The 23,250-nt window shown below is 36.7% G+C and overlaps 1 protein-coding gene across 1 annotated transcript; it reads left to right on the top strand.

Annotated features, from left to right (window-relative positions):
* Window positions 1-15,448: 15,448 nt before the first annotated feature.
* LOC142622450 (uncharacterized) lies at window positions 15,449-22,969 on the top strand. Its single transcript, XM_075795915.1, has 7 exons — window positions 15,449-15,592; window positions 16,325-16,519; window positions 16,959-17,009; window positions 20,703-20,950; window positions 22,050-22,175; window positions 22,280-22,336; window positions 22,424-22,969. Exons 2-7 carry the CDS (start codon window positions 16,354-16,356, stop codon window positions 22,505-22,507), a joined length of 732 nt encoding a protein of 243 aa, XP_075652030.1. The 5' UTR covers window positions 15,449-15,592; window positions 16,325-16,353; the 3' UTR covers window positions 22,508-22,969.
* Window positions 22,970-23,250: the final 281 nt, after the last annotated feature.

Raw genomic sequence — 23,250 nt, 5'->3', positions numbered from 1 at the left:
CATGATCTTCTTTGGTTGAAAGACTATGTTTCCTTTTAATATTTAATACTTGAAAAGAATCATAATAACCAAACAAGAGGTGACCTTATCCACCAAATGTTGTTTACCAAGGAAGGAGGATATGCCATTAAAATAGAAAATGAATAGCTCTTAAATATTCACTAAACTATGTTAAGATTATAATCATATAGCTTTAAATTCATCCAAAAGCTGCACTGATATAAGAAACCAAATTATTGCTATTCCACATAGATCTTAGAACCAAACCATTAAGCCTAGTAAAGTTGGAGAGTAACTTCTAAAAACATTTTAGATTTTAACATTTAATATTTTCGGAAGCGTATCTAGCTGCATATTGACCACAAATATAACACTCACATAGTATAAAAATCTTAGAATCAAAGTCTCATAGGGCTCATTTAGTGTGATTACTTTGCAAACACCAGACTCCTTTACAAAGGGAACATCAACAAGAAATGGAACAACATCTAATGGTATAAATTGAAAATAGGAGCTTTAATAGATTTGGTTTGTAACATTAAGTCTAGTAAAGTTGATGAGTAACTTCTAAAAACATTTTAGATTTTAACATTTAAAATTTCTAGGAGGGTATCTAGCTGCATATTGACCAGAAATATAACACTCATATAGTATAGAGATCTTAGAACCAAAGTCTCATAGGACTCATTTAGTGTGATTACTCTACAAACACCAAGCTCCTTTAAGGAAGGAACATCAGTGGGGAATGGAACAACATCTAATGGTATAAATTGAAAATATGAGCATTAATAGATTTGGTTTGTAACAAAGAAGTACCACTCTCAAATACAATTAAAAACCACTGATACCCAAAAAGTAGTCACCAGTGAAGCAAATGCATATGAATCTTGTAGGCCAAATTTTTTTGTCTATGTCATTAATAGAAAACACCCATCCATTTCCAATTGATTGTATTTGATTTACACCTTTATTTAGTAAGAAAAGCACTTGGATGGATTTTAATATGGAAGTGCTTAAGCTACCATAACCATCTTAATTATCTTACTATTGTATGCCTTGTCCTATTCATTTTTTTCCATCATACTTTCATGATTCTTTTTTATAAATAATTTTCTCCTTTTGTTTCTCTCTTTCATGTTTTCTTTTAATAGATCTCTTTCATGTTTCACTTTGCACATACTCTTTTTTAAAAGAAACTTGCACATACCCATTTAAATGGGAAAAACTTATCATGTAATCATTTTTATATAAACTAATGAAATCTCTCTCTCTATCTCAACCCGTGAGATAGATTTCTTGAAAAATTCTTCTTGATATCAATAAACCAGTAAACCCTAAAAAATGAGTTGAGAGAAAATTATCATATTTATGCTCTAAACCAAATAAAACAAAATCCTAAAACCTCCATTAGAAAAACTCATACCTTTTTGGAGAGATTTACCTAAAATCTGATAGTAGAGATAACTTCAATGCTAATCCACCTTCATCGCGGGTTGCAAAACCTACAAGCTGATCACATTCTTACTTTGTGGTGAGAAGAATGAGCAACTGAGAATGAATAACAGTTGAGAAGGGAGAGCTGAGGCGGAACAAAGAAGGAGAAGAGAATGAGAGAGTTAAGGTTCAGTCTTAGAAGAGAGAAAAAAAAAAACCAAGTAAAAGGCTTCCATGTGGGTTAATATAAAAATATAGGATAATAATAAAATAATAAGATAAATAGCTACAGTAACTATGTAAATATACATTGTTTTTGTAACAACCCTCTATATTTACATAAGTATACAAAGTTTGATGTGGGTGCTTTTTATTCCATATTATGTAAATTTTATCGCATTTTGTATTTTAGCTTGACTAATGCAATTACTCTAATAGGCTACCCTAGTCACGCGCGTGCACACACACACACACACACACACACACACACACACACACACACACACACACACTCTCTCCCTCTCTCTCTCTCTCCATCATACACATCCTAACATACATCTAAGCATATCTACCCACATGAATCCATATCGTATCATCTCATTCATATCAAGGCAATAAGCATATCACATCATCAACATATGGTAGCACCATGTTCATAATCAAATCAAGGCATTCATGTCACATGACATTTAACATGTTCAACATTGCATCATGTTTATATCATATTCATCATGTTCATCTCATCAAATATGCAAGTCCATGTTAGAATGTATGCACTTACCATTGTTGGACCATCACAACACCCATACACAAATGCATGATCATGTTTATATGCATGTTCATGCGTTCATTCAAGCACACTCAAACCTTATTTCATTGATCTAATAAAATAAGCATGTGAAACATGTTATCTGTTGACTACTAGCCTAAGCATACATAAACTAACCTAAATAAAAGCTAAGAGATGCATTCAAACTAATTTAAGGTATGAAAGCAAGAAAACAACCAAATTTGGAATTTGGGAATAAGCCTACATGTGCAACCCAACCCAGAACCCAGGCATAGAACAAGCAACCTAACTACATCTAAACTAACCTCTAGCATGCTACTAAACTACTAAGAGCATTAGCATTGGTGGTACCCAATTGCTAAATTGCTACTTTTAGCAACCAATATAACACAAATATAACAAAAATAAGATTGCAATAGTGGAGCTATTGCTAAAAAATATACCATTTAAGTTACAGTGAACTGCCATCAATGGCAATGCACTGTAGCTCAAAGCTATAACCAAATATTATTATTTTATTTCATCATCTAATTAAATAATATTTTCATTTAACCCCAAATATCTTTTCCTATTTCCTCTTCACCTCTTCTATCTATATATTCATTTCAACTCCTCTTCTTTCTCCCTTTCATATTTTTTCTCTCTCTTCCTTCAGCTCTTCTGCGACTCATCTCTCCCTACCTAGCTGCAGCCGACCCAAGCCCCAAGTTGCCGTCGTCCCAAGCCCTAAGTCACCACTAACACTGTTCTCATCACACCTTTCACTCCTTGCTACTGCCCTTGAGTCCATCTCTCTTCTCTCTTTGCTATGATGATTGGGATTGAGATCAAGATCGAAATTTGGGTGTGTTGTTTGTGATTTTTTTTATGTGTTCATATGGGTTTGGTGGTGGTGGTTCATTTTGGCTATGGTAGTGGTGGTGGATGATTTTAGCAGTGGATTTCTTGCATTTTGGTTGAGGTGGTGGTGGATGATTTTGGCTTTGGCAGTGGGTTTTGTGGATTTTGGCTATGAGTTTCGTGGTTTGTGGTTGTAATGGTGGGTTGTCGTGTCTAGTAGTGACGGTGGGTTTGTAGATTTTAGTTGTGGTAGTGGGTTGTAGTTGTGATGGTGGATTGTCATGGCTCGTGGTGATGGATTGTGGTTGTGGTTTTGTTTTTGTTTTTCTATGTTGTGTTGTGGTTGCTAGAGTGGTGGTTGTGGCTGTTAGTAGAGGTGGTTGTGGCTGGTTGCTATAATTTTTTATGGTGCTGTTTTTATTTATTTTATTGTGTTGTTTATCTATACTACTATTTAAGGAGTTTCCTTTATTTGGGATCCTCAATTTTGATGCCCAAAATACCCTCAATTTATTCTCTTACAAAATTTTCAACTAACAGGATAAATACGTTAAAAAAAAAAAGGAGACTGCTAGTTGAATTCCACTTTCTATGTTTTACTCCTAAAAAAGTGCTTCTAATATGCCAATAACGTTTTCCACTTTTTCAATAACCAATTTTTTTTTTCCCTTTTACAACTGATTATATTTAAATTTCACTTCCCATGTTTTACTCCTAAAAAAATGCTTTTAATTTATTTAGTTTTTTTTTTCCTTTTAAAACCGATTACATTTAATTATTAAAAAACTACATTTTAGGATTAAATAAAATTTTATAACTGCCATAAATAAAATTAAAAAAAAAAAAAAACAACACCAAAAAATAAAGAAACGTGGATCTTGGAGCCATTCCTTTAACAAAAAAAAAACCTAACACACAAAAAAGTGAGAATTTTACCGCAACAAAAATAAATAAGAACTATTAAAATTTTGTACTTTGGTTTGTTATAAATCTGTACTAAGTGGCTACATTTTATGACTATCATAAATACATAACACAGTGTTAAGAGCTTTATGAGTTGCTGATAATGGCATGAGGAATTGGAGTGCTTGGACAACATCAGGCCAGTCACTTAGCTCAATGTTTTCTCAAGACACCAATGACTCCTCATGCTATCTACTGGATTCAGAATAATGAGCGTGAAGAGGGGCAGCATGTGGAGGCTCCTTGCTTTACATGATGTCCTAAGGCCATGGCAGAGGTGAGCCATGGTGGGCAGAGATGGTTAGATGCATGGTTTTAAAAACGGGATCAGACCTATCGGTTCAACTGGGAACCGAACCTTAATCCGGTCCGGTTATTAGTTAAAATCGAAAATGAAGGAAAAATCGGGAAAACAGTGTAAGCTATCGGTTCAACCGGCATAACCGGAAACCAATGCGGTAAAACCGGTTTTAGCACATATTCATAAATACTTCAGCTATTGTGTTTTTAACCCCAAAAAAATTTAAAAATGAAAAAGAGAGGTCTTGTTTCAGATTTAAAAAGAGAGGTTTCGATTTTGAAAAATGCTCTCTCAAGTATGAAGTGGTGAAATCTAAGACACCCATAGTGACCCAAAAACATTAGAATTACTTTACTTACCTTTTGCTCTAAAGAAAAAAATAAATAAATAAGATTTCCTATATTTGTGTTGAGGAAGAACCAAAGAAGCCCAAAGATAAGTAGATTTGTAATGATCAATGCGTGAGAACACTTCAGCAACACTAATGGAGTGTGAGATACATAAGGTCGAACTTAGTGTTGTTGGAACTTGAACCAAACGTGTGGCAGTGGTTTGAAATTTGAATAGATTTCAAAATGTGTGGTAGTTTTTTTTTTTTTTTGCTAACATGTGGCAATGGTTTGAATAGATTTCAAAATTAGTTTTTTTTTTGGGGATATTAAGTATTAACATGTAGATTGTGTGGAGGGAAAAAAATATCAAGTGGGCAATGATATTACTACCCATTGGTGCACTTACTTTTTGTTATTTGAAAGGTTAAAAAATAACTAAAATATTTTTATAGTGGGTTGCGGGTGCTAGTATATTAGTATATGTTTTTTTGTTTTTGTTTTTGTTTTGGTTGAATTGTGTTAAGTGGTGTCCAAAAGTTGGTAAGCTAAAGTTTAATGTTTACTATTATTTAATTTTTTAGTTAAAATGACTAGGTATAAAATTATTTATTTATTTATTTTTATAATTATTAATTAAATTATTTATGACGTCACTGATTCGACCATCGAGGTCCGACCAAAAAACTAGTAATTAGTCCATTTTCCAGTTCTTTCACCGTATCGATTTTTAAAACCATGGTTAGATGATGATGGGTAGCAGTAGGTGGTGCTTACCCTAGGTGATGGTGCATGGCATTGGTGGCTTGGTTGAGGGTTGCTTTGTGTGTGGGCTTGGTGGCTTGTGTGCAAGGTAGTGCTGGGCTGCCATGATGATGCTAGGTTGTGCAAGGCATTGGGCTGGTTGGTGCTAGCAGAATGCATGGACTTGTATGAGTGGGCTGATGGCAGTTACTTGGTACGCTGCATATGGGCATGTTGTGTGGGCTGTGATGTTGATAAGAAGGGCTTGTACAGGGGCCGAGCTTCTAAAAAGTGATGGAATAATTATGTGTGGGTTGTTGGAGCATGGGCAGAGGCCATATGATGTGCTGTGTGATGGGCTGGCATGTACAGAGTGTGCAGTAGCAGTTAGTAGCAATTACCAAGCAGTTTCTAGCTTGCTGGATGTTCAAACCTGCTGTGTAGGGATTGGAAACGTGGAGAGTAGGCCAAGACAACATCAGTTGAAGGTGTCCTAAGTTAGACCACAAGTGGCAACAAGTCTTGGACATGGGGCAATTACTTGGCAGCAACTGCCAGAACAGTTATTTTTGTGCATTTATCCTAGGCTGTTGGGGCTGTCAACAGCGGAGTGTGTAATATTGCCTTAGAGAATTTTGTGTGTATTCTCTAGGCTTCCTTTGTACTTGAATATTGAGTAATAAAGTTTGGGGTTGGTGCCTTGTAAATACTGTGTGCTGCGTGTGTGTGAATTCCCTTGATAATTCTACTATGAGTGTTCCTATAGTGTATATGTGTGGTGTATTAGTTGAGACTAAGTGAGGGACTTAGTGTCATCATAGGCAGAAAATCTAAAAGAAAAATTGACCCTGTGACAATTGGTATCAGAACTTGGCTGCCATGTCTTCGGACACCAAGGCAAGGGTGACTGTCTTGGAGAACATACTCAGAGTTCCTAGAAAGGGGGAACAACTTTCTGTGTGTGACAGATTAGATGTTGTCTCTGCAAAGACTATTGTAGTGAGGAATGACTTGCAGAACAGAGGATATTGTGTTTAATCATGTTGAAGAGTTGGCTATTGCACTAGATGCCTAGAACCAGGCAGTAAGGGAGACCCAACGCCAACTTGAAAATGAAATTGCTCTGTTGAAGAGAGCAATGAGTAGCCTGCCTAGGGAGGGGGAAATGGCCACCAAAGTGAAGGTGCTTGAACCAAAGCCCTTTAATGGTGCCAAGAATGCCAAGGATTTGGAGAATTTCATGTGGGATATGGAGTAGTACTTCAAGGCTGCCAGGGTGCCTAGTTAAGAGATGGTGATGATTACTAGCATGTATCTTTCAGGGGATGCTAAGTTATGGTGGAGAACCCGTGTGGAAGATGATGCAGATGCTAGTAGAGGGAAAATTGACTCGTGGGAAGCCTTAAAGAAGGAATTGAAGGACCAATTCTTGCCTACCAACACTGCCTGGGTTGCAAGAGATGCTTTGAAGAAATTGAAATAGATTGGTACAGTGAGAAAATATGTCAAGACGCTCAGTTCTTTGATGCTGGATATCAAGAACATGTCAGAGGAGAACAAACTGTTTAATTTCATGTCTGGCTTGCAGCCTTGGGCACAGATGGAGTTAAAGAAGCAGGATGTGCATGATCTACCTACTGCTATGTCTGCTGCAGATGCCTTAGTAGACTACAAGTTCAGCAAGCCTAGTAGGGATGAGGAAAAATGTAAGTCCAAGAATAAAGGCAAAGACAAGCAGAAGAAGGATGGCAAGAAGAAGGATAAGCAGAAGAAAAATTGGGGTACCAAGAGCAAGGGAGAGAGTTCTACCTCTCAACCCAGCAAAGAACAGCCTAAGCTTAATGCTGGCTACTTCATTTGCAATGGCTCTCATCGTGCAAGAGACTATCCAAAGCATGAGAAGCTTAATGCCATGGTTGCTGAAGATGGTGGTGGGCAGTCCGATGAAGAAGTTCCCAGCAGAGTGAACCCCTTGCAATTGCTGAATGTACTATGTGTAGGAGGTACTTCTAGGGGTTTATCTTATGTTCAAGTGGAGATGAACGAAAATGGGGCTGAGGGTATGCTTGATTCTGGTGCTACCCGCAATTTTGTTACTGATCAAATGGTTTAAAGGCTTGGTCTAAAAGTGAGCAAGTGTCCAAGTAAGATTAAGACAGTAAACTTAGAGGCAAAACCTGTGTTGGGGATTGCTTATGGAGTGAAGTTTAAGGTTGGCGAGTGGACAGGAAAGGTGAATTTCCTAGTCATGGAGTTAGATGACTTCGATGTAATTTTGGGTGATGAGTTTCTAGTGGCTGCTAAGGCTGCCTTACTGCCATTCATTGGAGTATTGTTAATACTTGATGAAAAGCAGCCCTACTATGTTCCTGTGAGGCGTGGAGCAGGGAATAGCAAGATTAGCAAGGGGAAAGAACCAATGGTTTTAGCCATGCAGGTTGAGCATGGGCTGAAGAAGGGTGAGATGACTTACTTGGCTACATTAATCGAAGTGAAGCAGGACAAGTATGTCGAAGTTCTTGCTGCTGTGGCTGGACTGTTGGGAGAGTTTGCTGATGTGATGCCTCAAGAACTGCCTAAGACCCTCTCACCAAGGTGTGCTGTTGATTAAAGGATCGAGTTGGTTCCTAGATCAATGCCACCTTCAAAGGCTCCATACAGAATGTCCCCAATGGAGTTGGCTAAGATGAGGAAGCAGTTGATAGAGCTGCTCGATGTAGGCTACATTCAGCCCTCCAAGGCTCCTTATGGTGCTCCTATTTTGTTCCATATAAAGCAAGATGGCTCATTGCGGATGTGTGTGGATTATAGAGCCTTAAACAAAGTGACTGTGAAGAACAAGTATCCAGTCCCTTTAATTCAAGACCTCTTTGACAGATTGAGCAAAGTTGTTTACTTCACAAAGCTGGACTTGAGATTAAGCTATTAGCAAGTGAGGATTGTTGAAGGGGATGAGCCTAAGACTAGTTGTGTGACCCGGTATGGTTCTTATGAGTTTCTAGTTTTGCCTTTCGATTTAACAAATGCCCCTGCTACATTCTGTAATTTGATGTATGATGTCTTCTATGAGTTTGTAGTTTACTTAGATGACATAGCAATATATAGTGAATCCTTGAAGGATCACTTGGAACACCTTAGGAAGGTATTGTCCAAATTGAGGTAACATCAATTGTTTGTTAAGAAAGAGAAGTGTGAGTTTGCCCAGTAAGAGATTCTGTTTCTAGGGCATAAGGTCAGCAAAGGTCGAGTTATGATAGATGAGAGGAAGGTGCAGACTATCCTTGATTGGCCTCCACCAAGCAAGGTTGCTAAGTTGCGGTCTTTCCTTGGATTGGCTAACTATTATAGGAAGCTTATCCAAGGGTATTCGAAGAAGGTGGCTCCTTTCACAGATTTGCTGAAAAAGGACAAGAAATAGGTGTGGACAGATGCATGTCAAGAAGTTTTTGAGAAGCTGAAGGTTGCTGTATCGAGTAAGCCAGTGCTGCGTCTACTAGATTTTAGGTTACCCTTTGAAGTCCATACTGATGCTTCTGACAAAGCAATTGGTGGTGTGCTAGTACAAGATAAACATCCTATTACCTATGAGAGCAAGAAGTTGAATGAGGCAAAACAGAAGTGTTCAGCTCATGAAAAGAGATGATTGCAGTGGTGCACTGTTTGCTAGCATGGCGTGTATATCTGCTAGGGCCTAAGTTCGTGGTGAGAACAGACAATGTGACTAACACCTTCTTTAACACATAAAAGAAGTTGTCACCCAAGCAGGCTAGGTGGCAGGAGTTGCTGCAGGATTATGACTTTGTGTGGGAGCACAAACCAGACAAGCATAATGAAGTAGCAAATGCCCTTAGTCGCAAACAGGTGCAAGAGTATGTGACTGCCTTAAATAGAGTGGAGTCAAATTTTGTGGACAGGATCAAAGAAAGTGCTAAGCTTGATGCTACCTATCAGAAGCTAGTGCAGGATGTGACTGCAGGTCTTGTTAGGCGTTATTGGCTTAAGGATAGGTTGCTGTATGCCAAGGGTGGCAAGCTATTTGTTCCAAGTGGAAAGATCTGTAGGGAGTTGCTGAAGGAAACTTATGATCCACAATGGGCAGGACATCCGGGTAAGGATAGGATGTATGCATTAATGTCTCGTTTTTATTATTGGCCTAAGATGGAATTGGATATTGAGTTGTATGTGAAGACTTGTCTAGTTTCCTAGCAAGACAAGGATTTAACTCAAAAGGAAGTAGGTTTGCTGTAGCCTCTTCCTATACTAGAAAGACCATGGGTTTCAGTTTTAATGGATTTCATTACTGGTTTGCCAAAAGTTAAGGGGATGGGTTCAGTATTTGTGGTGGTTGATCGATTCTCAAAGTATGCTATTTTTATTGCTGCACCTAGTACATGTACAACAGAGGTGGTTGCTAATTTTTTCTACAAGAATGTGGTGAAGTACTTTGGGTTGCCTAAAGATATTGTAAGTGACAGAGACTCTAGATTTACTGGTCGATTTTGGACTGTTCTGTTTGGTTTGATGGGTTCAGAGTTGAAGTTCTCGACTGCTAATCACCCACAAATAGATGGGCAAATAGAAAGAATCAATGCTGTGTTGGTGGACTATTTGAGGCATTATGTGACTGCTAGCCAGAAGAATTGGCTAGATTTGTTGGATTCTGCATAGTTTGCCTACAATTTACATAAGTCTTCATCGACTGGGATGAGTCCTTTCAAGTTGGCTATGGGGCAGCAGCCTCTCACACCTCATGAGATTGCTAAGTAGCATTCCGGGGGCAGGTGTCCTGTAGCGTATAGGTTTGCTATCAACAAGCAAGAGCTAATGCAGGAGGCACAAGATAGCTTGTTGAAAGCGTAGAGGAGAATGAAGAAGTATGCTGATATAGGGAGAAGTAAATAGAAGTCGTGAGTTTATTATTCATTTGACAGTCGTTAGGAGAATAATAAATCTCACAGCGGTCCAATTCAATATGTTTTAACTCTTAAAACATATCAACATACCAACTAGAAGTCTCCACTTCCATGATCAAGATAAATCATCTTAGTTGATATGTTATAGTTTTCGCAGATGAAATGTCAAATTTCACTACAAACTACAATTCTGAGTTTACAAAGAACTTGTGATTTATATTTTCTGTGACTAAATCACATACTATGCATCTCATAGACTATATGATAATGTTTCAATATTCATGTTACTATTATTTTAGATAATAATAAAAACAATTTTATTAATCACAACATAATGTCATACATAACATTATACAATAGGATTTAAGGGCACACATCCCAACAAAAACCACCCCCACCAGAAGAAACCGACGTCCTCGTCAATAGGGTTTCCTTAAATGCCTTCACCTTTTGCCACAATGTAAATGCTTTCTCCTAACTTACCTCTGATTCCGCAACCCCTTTCCACTTTACCAAGTAGTAAGTTATCATATTTCCTTCCTTTCGATAACCTGTTACCTTCTTGTTGAGAATTCTATCCACTTCTTGATCAAACTGAACCATGACAGTAGCGGGGCACGCCTTGTCTTATTCCTTGTAGGATCCTCTACATCCCCATGATAAGGCTTCAATAAACTCACATGAATTGTTGGGTGAATCTATAATCTTTCTGACAGCTTCAACTTGTAAGCCACAACACCAAATCTCTTTACAACCTCGAATGGACCATTATATTTAGGAATCAAACCTCGATGAATTGCTTCACTTCTGAATTTCCTCCAAATCTGTGGAGTCAATTTCAACAGCACCTTGTCCCCAACCTGGAACTCAAGAGGCATAAACTCTTAATCTTGAGAGGATAATGGACTTGATTATGAAGTGTAGGTTGCTTTGATATATCAGGAGTGAGGTCTAAAGTCACAATCAAAACCTCAGTATGTTGGGTAGCCACATTTAGTGTTGATGGAACATATATTCTCAAGATAGAATTCATAGTTTCTTAACAGAGATATAAAATATTCCATTGAGATAAGTTTAATAGATTTGATTATTCAGAGTGTTAGGCCTAACCACTTTAGTAAGGAGTTACTAAAGTATATATTTATAGAATTAGATTTTATAAATATATGATGAATAACTTAAAGGATTAAATCGGGTACTCAAGGAATTAAGATGTAGTAATTTACAAAGTGACAGTCCACTTTCATGACTTTGTATTACTATGAATGTTTTATGAAGGGTTTGCATGTATGATAAAGTCTTGGGATATAATTTATGAATAAGGTCTAGAATGAAATTATAATTATATAGTGGTATTATATATAATTAATAGTAACTTTGGACTTGTCAAGAGTTGACAAAAAAGTCCAAGGCTCATTGGAGCTAGTGTCTTATTGGTCCCTTTTAGTCCCACTCCAAGCCACACACTTAAGCCTAATTGGAAAGGCCCAAAAGACCAGTCCAATTAAATAATCAGTTAGATATTAAGAGAGAAGCATACAAAATTTGGTAAGTGTATGAAATGGTGTGTATGTGAGTGAGCGACACTCTCTAATTCTCCCTTGAAAACTGATTAAGAGACCACATTTCTTGGGCGTAAAATGGAATTGGAGTGAAGATTAAAAGTTTTCTCAAGTACTTCTGATCTTTGTTTTGGAATTCACCACACCAAGGTATGCTCTCTTATTCTTAAATTCTGAAACTTACATAGTGCATGTTATCGATTGCGAATGAAGTAGATCTGCTAAATTTCCGTTGCATATGTTTTGTATGCGATACAAACATGTGATTTTTCAATAGTTTGTTAGGAGCTTTACGAGTTGCTAATGATGACATGAGGAATTGGAGTGCTTGGACAATATCAAGCCAGTTACTTGGCTCAATGTTTTCTCAAGACACCAATGGCTCCTTATGCCTATCTAGTGAAGCTCCTAATTGCTCTTTGAGGGGGATAAGCCTGGTCTCCTTGCTGGATTCAAAATAATAAGCATGAAGAGGGGCAGCATGTGGAGGCACTTTGCTCCATGTGATGCCCCAAGGCCGTGGCAGAGGTGAGCCATGGTGGGCAGAGATAGTTAGATGATGATGGGCAGCAGCAGGTGGTGCTGACCCTAAGTGATGGTGCATGACATTGTGGCTTGGCTGAGGGCTGCTTTATGTGTGGGCTTGGTGGTTTGTGTGCAAGGCAGTGCTAGACTGCTGTGATGATGTTAGGTTGTGCAAGGCATTGGGCTGGTTGGTGCTAGCAGAATGCATAGACTTGTATGAGTGGGTTGATGACAGTTACTTGATGTGTTGCATATGGGCATGCTATATGGGCTGTGATGCTAATGAGAAGGGCTTGGGTAGGGACTAAGCTTCTAAAACGTGATGGAATAATTATGTGTGGGCTGCTGGAGCATGGGCAGAGGCCCCATGATGTGTTGTGTGATGGGCTAGCATATGCAGAGTGTACAGTAACAGTTATCAGTAGTTACCAAGCAGTTCCTAGCTTGTTGGATGTTCAGACCTGCTGTGTAGGGACTGGAAACGTGGAGAGCAGGCCAAGACAACATCAGTTGAAGGTGTCCTAAGTCAGGCCACAAGTGGCAGCAAGTCCTGGACATGGGGTAGTTACTTGGCAATAATTGCCGTAATAGATATTTCTGTGCATTTATCTTAGGCTGTTGGGGCTGTTAACAGCAGAGTGTGTAATATTGCCTTAGAGAATTTCGTGTGTATTCTCTAGGCTTCCTTTGTACTTGAATATTGAGTAATAAAGGTTGGGGTTGGTGCCCTATAAATACTGTGTGCTGTGTGTGTGTGTGTGAATTCTCTTGATAATTCTGTTCTGAGTGTTCCTACAGTATGTGTGTGTGGTGTATTGGCTGAGACTAAGTGAGGGACTTAGTACCATCACATGCAAAAAATTTAAAAAAAAAGTTGACCCTATGACACACAACCATGTCCATTTTTCTATATATATAAAAAAAACCCCCACATCCATTTTTACTTCCATAAAAAATGTTATTCCATCAAAAATGTTACGTAGAGTTTCTTAGTTTTAAAGGTAATTGTTAAATCCTAAATTTAAGCTCTTTTTGACTATTGTTATGAATGTGTAGTAAGTAGCTAAATTTTAGGATTGAAGATAAGTAGATAACTCCCATCAATAAATCAAAATTTTCTTTAAAAAAAAATATAAGAAACAATTTAGGAAAGATGTGTAAATAAAAGTTTGGATAAATGAATCATTTAAAAATGAAGTATTCTTTTTTCTATACTTCACTAAAAACAAAAACATAAACCCAAAAAAAGTTTAGATATTCCCACAAATATGGGACCAAATTCAATACTGATAATATATATATAAAAAAAACTATATGGATTTTAACTCAATACTGATGAAAAATTATTTTACTTACAAATGCATAATATTCATTACACTCCTAGGATATTTTATATTAGAAAAGTAATCTCAAATTATAATGAATGCAAATTATTAACTTTTACACAATAAAGTGAGGTGGTAAAATAAATAAAATAGTTTTTTTGTGTTGCCTATAGTTAAAATTTTGCATCGCTAATGCTGATGCTCTAAAACAATAAACCTAAACTAAAAAGTAATATATTAAAGCAATAAAAAAATAAAAATAAAAACTAAGGAAAAGAAAAGGAAAAAGGAAGAACAATATCTCAAACAAAGAAGCTCTTAGAGCTTGATTTTGACTACTCTCGTCAGTTAATCTATAAGACTTCTTAGACCAGAAATGGTCACAACCAAGAAAACTTTGAGTTAAAGGTGATTTAAAAGAAAAACTCCATCTTGAATCACTATTTTTCTAGTGATTTTGGTGTGTTTTGGGAAAAGTTTCTATGAGGACTTTTATAGTATCAAGATAGGAGTGCAGGGTTCTTCCTAGATGATGTGGGATTAACTCTACACATTTCTGCCAAAAACTTTCCTTACATAACTTTTCAACCTCTACTTGCATACACACGATTAGGTTCTGCAAGGTTTTTAAACCACCAAAATGTCCTTCAATTTAAAGAGTTTCTTTAGCTAGGCCCTTCACCAATTTTAGCCAACAAAACTATTTTAACACAGTCATTTGTATATTTCTCTACATCAAACTCAATACTCTAATATTAAAAATATTATTCTTTTATTGTTTTTTATTTTTTTATAACTCAAAACTATTTCATAGAGAAGAGAAAAGTAGAAGACCACACCACCATCACACCAATAACAACACCACACCACCACTATTGTCATCACAGCAACACCACACCACAAACCCACTCACACGTCAGCTGAATCCCTTCTCTCTCTCTATTTGCCACTGTGATATCCCATACTCTTTCACTGCAAAGCCAATTCACACCATTGAACAAAATCTCCATAAAATACAACAAATCACACTGCCAAAAGCCCTCTTCCTTTACATTTTTGCTGTGATATGGGTTTCCGATGTGGTTTTATGATGTTGGATCTAGTTGATATTGGTCCAGATTGTTGGTGTTGGGTTTTGGGTTTGGTGGGTTTGATGATAGCGGTGGTCATTTTTTATCTTAGGTGTTCGTTAATGGTGACTGTTTTTGATGTTGATGACGTTGGCTTGTTGATGAGAGAGAGAGAGAGAGAGAGAGAGAGAGAGAGAGAGAGAATAAAAATTAATTTTTTAATATTGGTGAGATTAGCCCCATACTACTTGTAGTGTGGTCTTGCTCCTCGTTATATTTTTAGCTTGTTTTGAGGAAGTTGATGCGTGCAGGTTTTGTGTGTTTTTCGCTATATGTTTAGTATTAGGCTAGTTTGACTAGCATGATGCAAATGCTCTAATGGTGCAAAATGAGGTGTCTATAATGGGACAAATGTTGCAATTTTGATTCATATCATATCTTAAAAAGAGAAAAAAGGCATCTTCTAAATATATGCTTCAATATAGTTGGACCATAGAACCAAGGTCATAAAGGTTGAGACTATTTCTGAAAAAGTAAAATAATAATAATAAGAAAATAAATTAATATGTCATATTTTTTTCTTGAAAAAAGAAAAATCTAGAAATATGGGCTTCAAAATGGGCCGGCCTTGTTCCCTTACTGGACCGGCCCTCATTCCCAAAATTGCCCCAACTCTTCGGCTGTCTGTCTGTGTGTGTGTGCGCGCAGCCGAACCCAAAACCTGTGTCTCTGTTCTGTAGCTGTCTCTCTCTCACTCTCTCCGTGCGCGGCCATCACCATCTTCGTTCAGTTCAGTGTAAGCGCCTCTCTCTCTCTCTCTCTCTCTGTATATATATATATATATTGTATGTATTGTATGTACATGCATGTTTTATCATGTATGTATGTATGTATGTATGTATGATAGCTAAAATGTCGATGTTGGGACAACCAACTTGCAAAATTTAAAAGGAAAAAGATGAATATTGATAAGTAAATTTTGTATCTGTGAAAGGTAAAGTAGCAACACTAGTCGGTGAATGAAATGACAGTAATTTTTTTAGTATCATTTGGAAAACCTGGTCATATTATAGCGTTTTACACTTGTTCATTTGATACTGGGATTCTTTTGTCTGAACCCCCCATTTAATTTTGAGTTTATGTAAGTTTCTAAAGTTAAATTACATTACATGGGGTCTCAATTATTTCACAAACAAAAAAGTTGAGGTTTTTGTTGATTTGTATATTCAGTTTACACAAGTTTGAACTCACGATTATGCCTCACGTTTCTTATGGGGAGAGGCAGTGTGGTTTGAGCTAGAGCTCATTGGCCTGGAATATGATGTTTTAGTTAGGGGTGGCATGTATCACCTTTTTTAAATCAAAGCACAAAACCAATACAGTAGAAGATATAATGTCCGACAGTGTCAGAAGGGTGTAGTATTTTGACTTTCTCACTCTGTCATTTGGCACTGTGTAATGTAATCCCTAAAATTGCAGACTTTATCACTTTAATGTTCTGAATGTATTCTTGTGTTGGTTCTTACAGTTAAATTCCAAGAGAAAAAAAAAAAAAAAATGATAAAGAGGCAGTTCTACCATATAGAACATGCCAATAAAGATGATGCCTCAGATTCATCTTCGTCTTCTGACTCCGAATTAGAAGCAGAAGAAATAGAAGAATCAGAAGACGATGCAGTTCCAGAAGTGCAAGAGAATAATGAATGTTGCTCTACCTCATCTGGTTTGTTCATTCTTATTTTATTCTCTCTCTCTCTCTCTCTCTCTCTCTCTTGACATCAATTGGTTCTTGGTATCTGCTAGAGTGCTCACAAGTAAGCTTACAAGAACAGGATTGCATTCACAGTAAAATTTGTGCACATACTTCTTCTTTAGTTGATTATATCATACATGAATATTTGTGATGATGGAAAATTTGTGGTAGGTTAGCAGCAATATCTACTGATGCTGCTGCTTTTGTTATTTCATATGATTTGATTTTTTCTTATGCTTATCAGAGGTGGGGTGGGGGAACCTTCTGTGTAAACTTCGTGTGATGTTTTTTGTGAACATCTTGTTGCTTCAACTACTAGTAGCAAAAATGTTACTGAAAGAATCTTTTACCAACAACAACCTCATTGTTTCCAATTTACATTTTTGCTTCTATTTTTTCCTGGTTTCAGGTTATGAGAGTGAGGATAGCTCGGCAAATGAGGTTGATCTTGAATCATCAGGTAGGATTTCTTCATATTGTCTGCAATAATTGAAGTATGTGACCATGTTGTTGAGATAAAATGACATGCATATATGATATAACCACTATGATAATATTGCCACTATGCCTTTTGCCTGGCCAAGCAACAGAAGCTATGTTTGATATCACCCCCTCAAAGTATTGGACTGTCATCTTTGACATTTTTTTTTGGTATTATATTGGATTTTACAAGTTGTTTTAATGATGCATAATAGTAATTAGAACTTTGGAAACATAGCTGACAAAAACGCAAATATGTTATACCTATTTAAGGTCTTTCTTTGTGTCAATAATTGTTTTTGTTTCAACTTTCTCAAAGTATTTGAAAGTACAACTTGAAGTTAGGCAGTTTCACATCTCATGAACCAGGCTCTAAAATTTTAGTTAAAAAAATTTATAAGGCTTACATGGACTTTTTTTTCCACCAAATATTAGTCCCAATGATGTTTGTGTGATTGTAAACGCATTGATATGTAGGATTCTTTTGCACTGTGTAGTATATGGATGAGAAGTAACATGATGGGTGAATATTTTGGCCTTTTATGGAAATTAGTGTTTGTGCTTTGATTGGAGACTATTTGTTCTATCTAGTGATTGCCTAGCTAGAGCCTATAAAAAAGAATGCAAAAAGAAGGAAAAAAAAATGTAGGATTGGGATCCTCCTAATTTCTTATGGTAATTCTAACATAGAGCTTTTAAAATCATGTCCATTCATTGTGAAATGAGTGGATTGGATTTTTTGCCACTTCAACAGGATTTAAACATGGGCTAGCACTATTTTGGTATTATTTAGAAGCATTAAACTGGTCAAAATGGGTTAAAGCAATTCCTAGTTTTGGCGGTTGGACAGTTGGATTGCTGGTTTACTTGGTCTTTTAATATTTGCAAGTGTGGGTGTGAACTGGATTGGTATAGGTATTAATTCTTTTTGTGTAAGTAAATGTTTTATTAGAAAAGGAAAGGAGAGAGGCACATATTAAGACGTGTACTATCCCTTTTAAAGAATACAATCACAAAAAGGGAGTCAATGAATTCAACCAAAGATATCAAGTGGAGGCTGCTTAGAGTGTGCATCCAGTGACAGAATCTGCAAGATATGATCTGTGATAAAAGGGGGGCCGTTCTACTCCTTCAAATACTTGCTTGTTTCTTTCTTTCTAACCACAAAATCCGCATGACACATAAAGGCAAAGCTCTCCATACCTTCAATGCTATGTGGCACTGAAACTGTCCCTGCAAACACTCCAACAACCCAGCCACAGAATTGGGAATCACCCAACTCAGTCCCAACAAGGAGAAAATAAAGGACCAAATATTTAAAGCCAAGTGACAATGAAGTAGTAGGTGATCGATAGACTCCCCACTACTTTTGTGCGTGAAACATCAATCAACCATCAAAATGTGCCCTGCCTGAGAAGGTTGTGTCAGGATTTTCCCAAGAGCAGCAGTCTGCACAAAGAATTCCACTTTTGTGGGACCGTGGCAAACCAGATGCTCTTCCAAGGAAAATAATGCAGGGCATTTCAAGTTGTTGCATCCTAATCCTCTTAAGAATAGTTAGTTAGTTAGTTAGTTAGATGATTGCTTAAGCATTAGCCAATAGGATTTGGACACCTGTCAAGCATCTAGAAGGCTCCAATGCCAAACAAATAGTGTAAGTACCACATTGTAGTTACTTTGTTATTAGTTTTGAATGCAATTTCATAGATTAGCCTAGTGCTATTTTCAAGAGATGGATTTCTCTTAAGAAGGTTTTGTCACACCTTATTCACTGTTCTAAGCAACTCTCGTTTCCCTTAATCAATTCTAAGCCTAAACAGCAGCCCCCTTAGAATCCCTGCATCCGAAAAGACCTACATGGAGAACCCCTAAGGGCATTATAGTATGAAGACACCTCAAACACACCTTTCTTAGAAGGCTTCCATAAGGCTTGGTCATGACCTTGGTATAAGTATTATTAGTTACAATGGAACCAATCAGACCAGTCGGCCTGTTCTGGTTTTTAAAACTATGGTTTGAGGTCCGTATGGGGTTTGTATGTGGAATTTTGTCTGATTTTTTTTTTTAATTAGTAAGAAAAGAACATTATTGAAGTAAAGAAGAAAAAGATAGGCCAAGGCACTCAAGATACCATGGATACTCAAGATTTATAAAAAAAAAAAAATCGAAATCAGTCAGCACAATGAGTCAAGCAAAAGACAAACTGTCCAAAAAGGCCAGAAAGTCTGAACCTGAAGTGACAGCAGAGCAATATACCTGCTGCCACTCAAACAGAGACCCAAAAATCTGAGATTTAAGTTGAATAAGTTAGCGTTCTGTCCCTTCAAAAGCTTGAAGATTCTTTTCCCTCCAAATAGTCCATAGTAAACACGCAGGAACAGCCCCCCAGATAGTTGAATATGTCTTCTTACCACACAGACCAGACCAATTATTGAGCAGATCTGATATCCTCTTCGGCCTCTCCCAATTGAGACCGGAAAGAGACAAAATGAATGCCCATAGCTCACTTGCAACACCAAAAATGCACTGAATGCAGAAATTAACGATCAATGTCCTCCGTGAGATTTACACAACACACACCAATCCATAATGACACTAATCTGTAATTTTGTAAGAAGGTTAGGATGCCTATAAGAAGTTTTAGACATTTAAGATAGGGGATGGAATTTTGGCATGATTTGTGGTGTGGGGTGGATTCAGGATTGACCTTTGAAAGTTAATTTTCCTGTTTTACTTGCTACATTCATGAGTAGTATATATTGATTGTTTGGAAGCAGATATGCGTTGTTGTTTCATATCTAATTAGTCATCAGGGTTGAGTTAGAGAGGGTGGTATTTTGTTTTCCATTCTAATGTGATGCATGCTACTGCTGCAAGAGCCCAGGGTGGAGATGCATGATAGTATAGGGTTCATAACCTGTAGCAGCAAGAAAACCTTAGGCTTCACCATGCAAGGGTCTATCACTATCAAGCATAGAGAATTTTCTCCCAAGAAGAAAGCTTCTATTGAATAATAGTTTGATTAAAAAGACAGTACCCAGAGCCTTTTTATTTTTTTAAGTTTCTAGGATTACAAAACATTACATCCCATAAAATCCTCAACTAACAATAATTTGAAATCTTATCTCTATCTAAAAAACATGAATCCGATCCATCTCAATGAATAAAAAAATGAAAAATATGAAATAATCCAATTTTACAAGAAAAGTAAATTTCTTTTCTATTCCTACTAGGATAATAAGTTTGGAACTTATAATTTTGGCCCAAAGACCTATCCTTTATTTTTCTATAATTAATAAGGATATTTTATTAAGAGAATAGATTACTTCATGCTCACATTGATGAGCACAATCTAACCCAAAATAATGAAATAATTATGTGCAAAATTTAAGTGAATTTGGGAATTCTAAAAGATAGTGACAACTAGTAAGACCACATGCACTAGCCGTGTCCTTTTATTTTATTTTATTTATGTTCTTTAATTTCTGTGATGCATTGTTTTGGTTTTGTCCTGCATCAGAGGGCCCCTTTTGCGATTTTTTAATAGTATCAAAATTTATTCTTTTTGATGTGCTAGAGTACATTTTATATCATAACATTCTTCTTCAAAATGTGGGCTTCTCTTCATTCTGGAAGAATGTATTTTTCATGGATGCATATTTTTGCATGGTAGGTCTACCAATAAGTGATGATGATGCTGAAACTGGAAATGAAAGACAAATCCGTACTGACAGTCAGTTGTCTGGTAAACGTGATTATGAAGAACTGAAGATACAGTCTAATATCACGGCTCAAAAGGAATCAATACTTGAAGATATTCCAGACTGTATTCTAAAATGCAAATCGGTTTTTAAGTGCAGGATATGCCCTAGAATTATCTGTTTAAATGAGGAGACACTGAGGGCTCATCTCGAGTCCAAGGTAAGATGTCTCTCCCTTTAATTGAATCAGCATTTGCAATTCTTAATCCAACAATGGCTTTAACAACTTTACTCCTAGACATATGTGAAAGTTAAATCTTCAATTGTGAATATCCTTCTTTTCCTTCCCTCAGATCTTTAAAAATATAGTTGTTTTTATATGCAGCTACATCATCCCTACAAACCATATATTAATCTATATATTTTAGTTATAACTGCTGAATGTTTCCCATCAATTTAATGAGGGTATAGTAGATCATTCTCATCTGCTTTGGCAAGGGAGTCTGTTGATTTAAATGCTTAATGATGAGTTCAGACACTAACACTCCTTCCTTAAACCTTTTATTAATAGGAGAAAGTGCAATAGAATAACCTTTTTTATTCCAAGAGTATGTGTCTTTATTCCCCTCTATTATATTGAGGGCAATAATTGATCTTTCTCATCATGATCTGGCAATGTGACGATTTGAATACTTAATGATGAGCTCAGGCATTTACACTCTTCCTTTACAGCTTTTATTTCTTAGAATAAGTGCATTTGATCAATTGTGTAGCCTTTGGTTTAGTAAATAGAGAATTCAAATTGGTGCGATGAAGCTAGAAAAAAATTTATGTTTTAGCATGAGCTCACCTCAGCCATCACCATGCTGGATTTGGCTTCCCATGGATCTGCTTTGGATCACAGTGATAATACCACATGGACTTTTCATCTCCAGTACTGGGTGTTGTAGCAAACTGACCTGGTTATATCCAGGTTGGCCCAAATAGGACCTCCAAACAAGAAATTAAACTTTTATCAGATGGCCAAACCCAAATGAGTTGTAGGCTTGCCTATTTTTGAGCTTCCTCAAAACTGATTTTTTCCAATTCAACACAAAAGTAATATCCGTTGATTTTTATTTTTTTTTTCTGATAATACTGGAAAGGCAGTTTTTTTGCACAGATTGTGGACAACCGATACGTGTAAGAATATCACTCTGGTTGTCTGTATGTTGTGCCATAAACCCTCAAGTTAATTCACATTGGGGGAATTGTCACCATTTGCATTGGGTTATAGGCCTTCTATTGTTGACCTAATTATAACGTTTTTGATTTTTTAGAGACATGCTCGATCTGAGAAATTATTAAATGAAGGTAGGCTGAAGGCCATGCTCAACAGTGATGGGGAGATTGAGAACCAAGAGACCGCTGCAGAGATGAATGCTCGAATTTTAGCTATTCCATTGGTTTGTTATTTTAATTTCAGAGTTCTGGAACAATGATTAAATTAACAGATCAAAGATTAGATGTTCAAACAAGTAACTAATACATTCATGCTAATCTGTCTCAGGGTGGTAAAAAAAGGAAAAACAGAAGAAGGCATGGTGAGAAAAAGAAAAAAACAAAGGTAATAAACATCGTTCCTTGATGATTGCATGTAATCTTAGATTTGAGCTTATAAATGGCTTATCAAATTGCTCTCTGTAAGTTACAGAAAACCGGAGATGAAGAGAAAATCAGCAGAGCAAAGCAATCAGCAAAAAGCCCAGCCAAGAAAAGGCGTAAAAATGAGAACTGAAGAATGTTGCGCTTTTTTTTTTCCTTTGCTGTACTGCTAGTGAATATATGGCAGCAAGAATTGAATCAAAGGACTTCACCATTTCTGCAGAGCTACAAACATTTGGCATCCTGTGCAAGGCATTACTTGGTTTGATAAATTCCAAAATGATCACTTAACACTAGTTGCTTCCTTCTTTTTTATTTTATTTATTTTTTCCTTTCCATTCACTCTCCTTCCAGGTTGGGGTGTGTTTGATCTGGAACTGTATGCTGCTCTCTACTTTGTAGAAGGCAATGCATTGGATTTTTGGTTTTTAGCACCCTCTGTAACACATTGGTTGGTTTGAGAAACTCCAAAATACTGTTCTTCCTGAAAATCAAGATCATGGGATGCTGTGCATCTGGGCATTTGCTTTTAGCACTCACCATATTCAGTTGACATGTGTTCATCATGCGTATAAATTTAATACTGTTTGGGAAATCTGTGTTATTATACTCTATTTTTTTTTTTCTTAAGCAATTGATATGTATATTGCATATTTTCTAATCTGCCCAAGAAAGGTTGCTTCAGGCACCCCTTGTAATTACAAGAAGCTTGGCATTGATAAGGTTCTTTATAGCGTTTCCTTATAAAAAATTAGTAAGATGTCCTCAAGCATGTCAAATATAACAATGAAAATGGAGTACGGACCTTTCAAGTCTTTACCATGCTCACCAAGGCATAGGATCCTCTCTATTTGGAATGAAATGAAAAGGACTCAT

Source organism: Castanea sativa, chromosome 1, assembly GCF_040712315.1.
Source record: "Castanea sativa cultivar Marrone di Chiusa Pesio chromosome 1, ASM4071231v1".
Lineage (NCBI taxonomy): Eukaryota > Viridiplantae > Streptophyta > Magnoliopsida > Fagales > Fagaceae > Castanea > Castanea sativa.
The sequence above is the reverse complement of the archived record's forward strand: the minus strand, read 5'-3'. Positions and strand labels throughout refer to the sequence as shown.

Coding starts and splice junctions, on each gene's coding strand:
- LOC142622450 (XM_075795915.1), top strand. CDS start 16,354: ATGATAAAGAGGCAGTTCTACCATATAGAACATGCCAATAAAGATGAT. Junction 17,010..20,702: donor GGTTGATCTTGAATCATCAG/GTAGGATTTCTT, acceptor TTTGCATGGTAG/GTCTACCAATAAGTGATGAT. Junction 22,176..22,279: donor GAATTTTAGCTATTCCATTG/GTTTGTTATTTT, acceptor AATCTGTCTCAG/GGTGGTAAAAAAAGGAAAAA.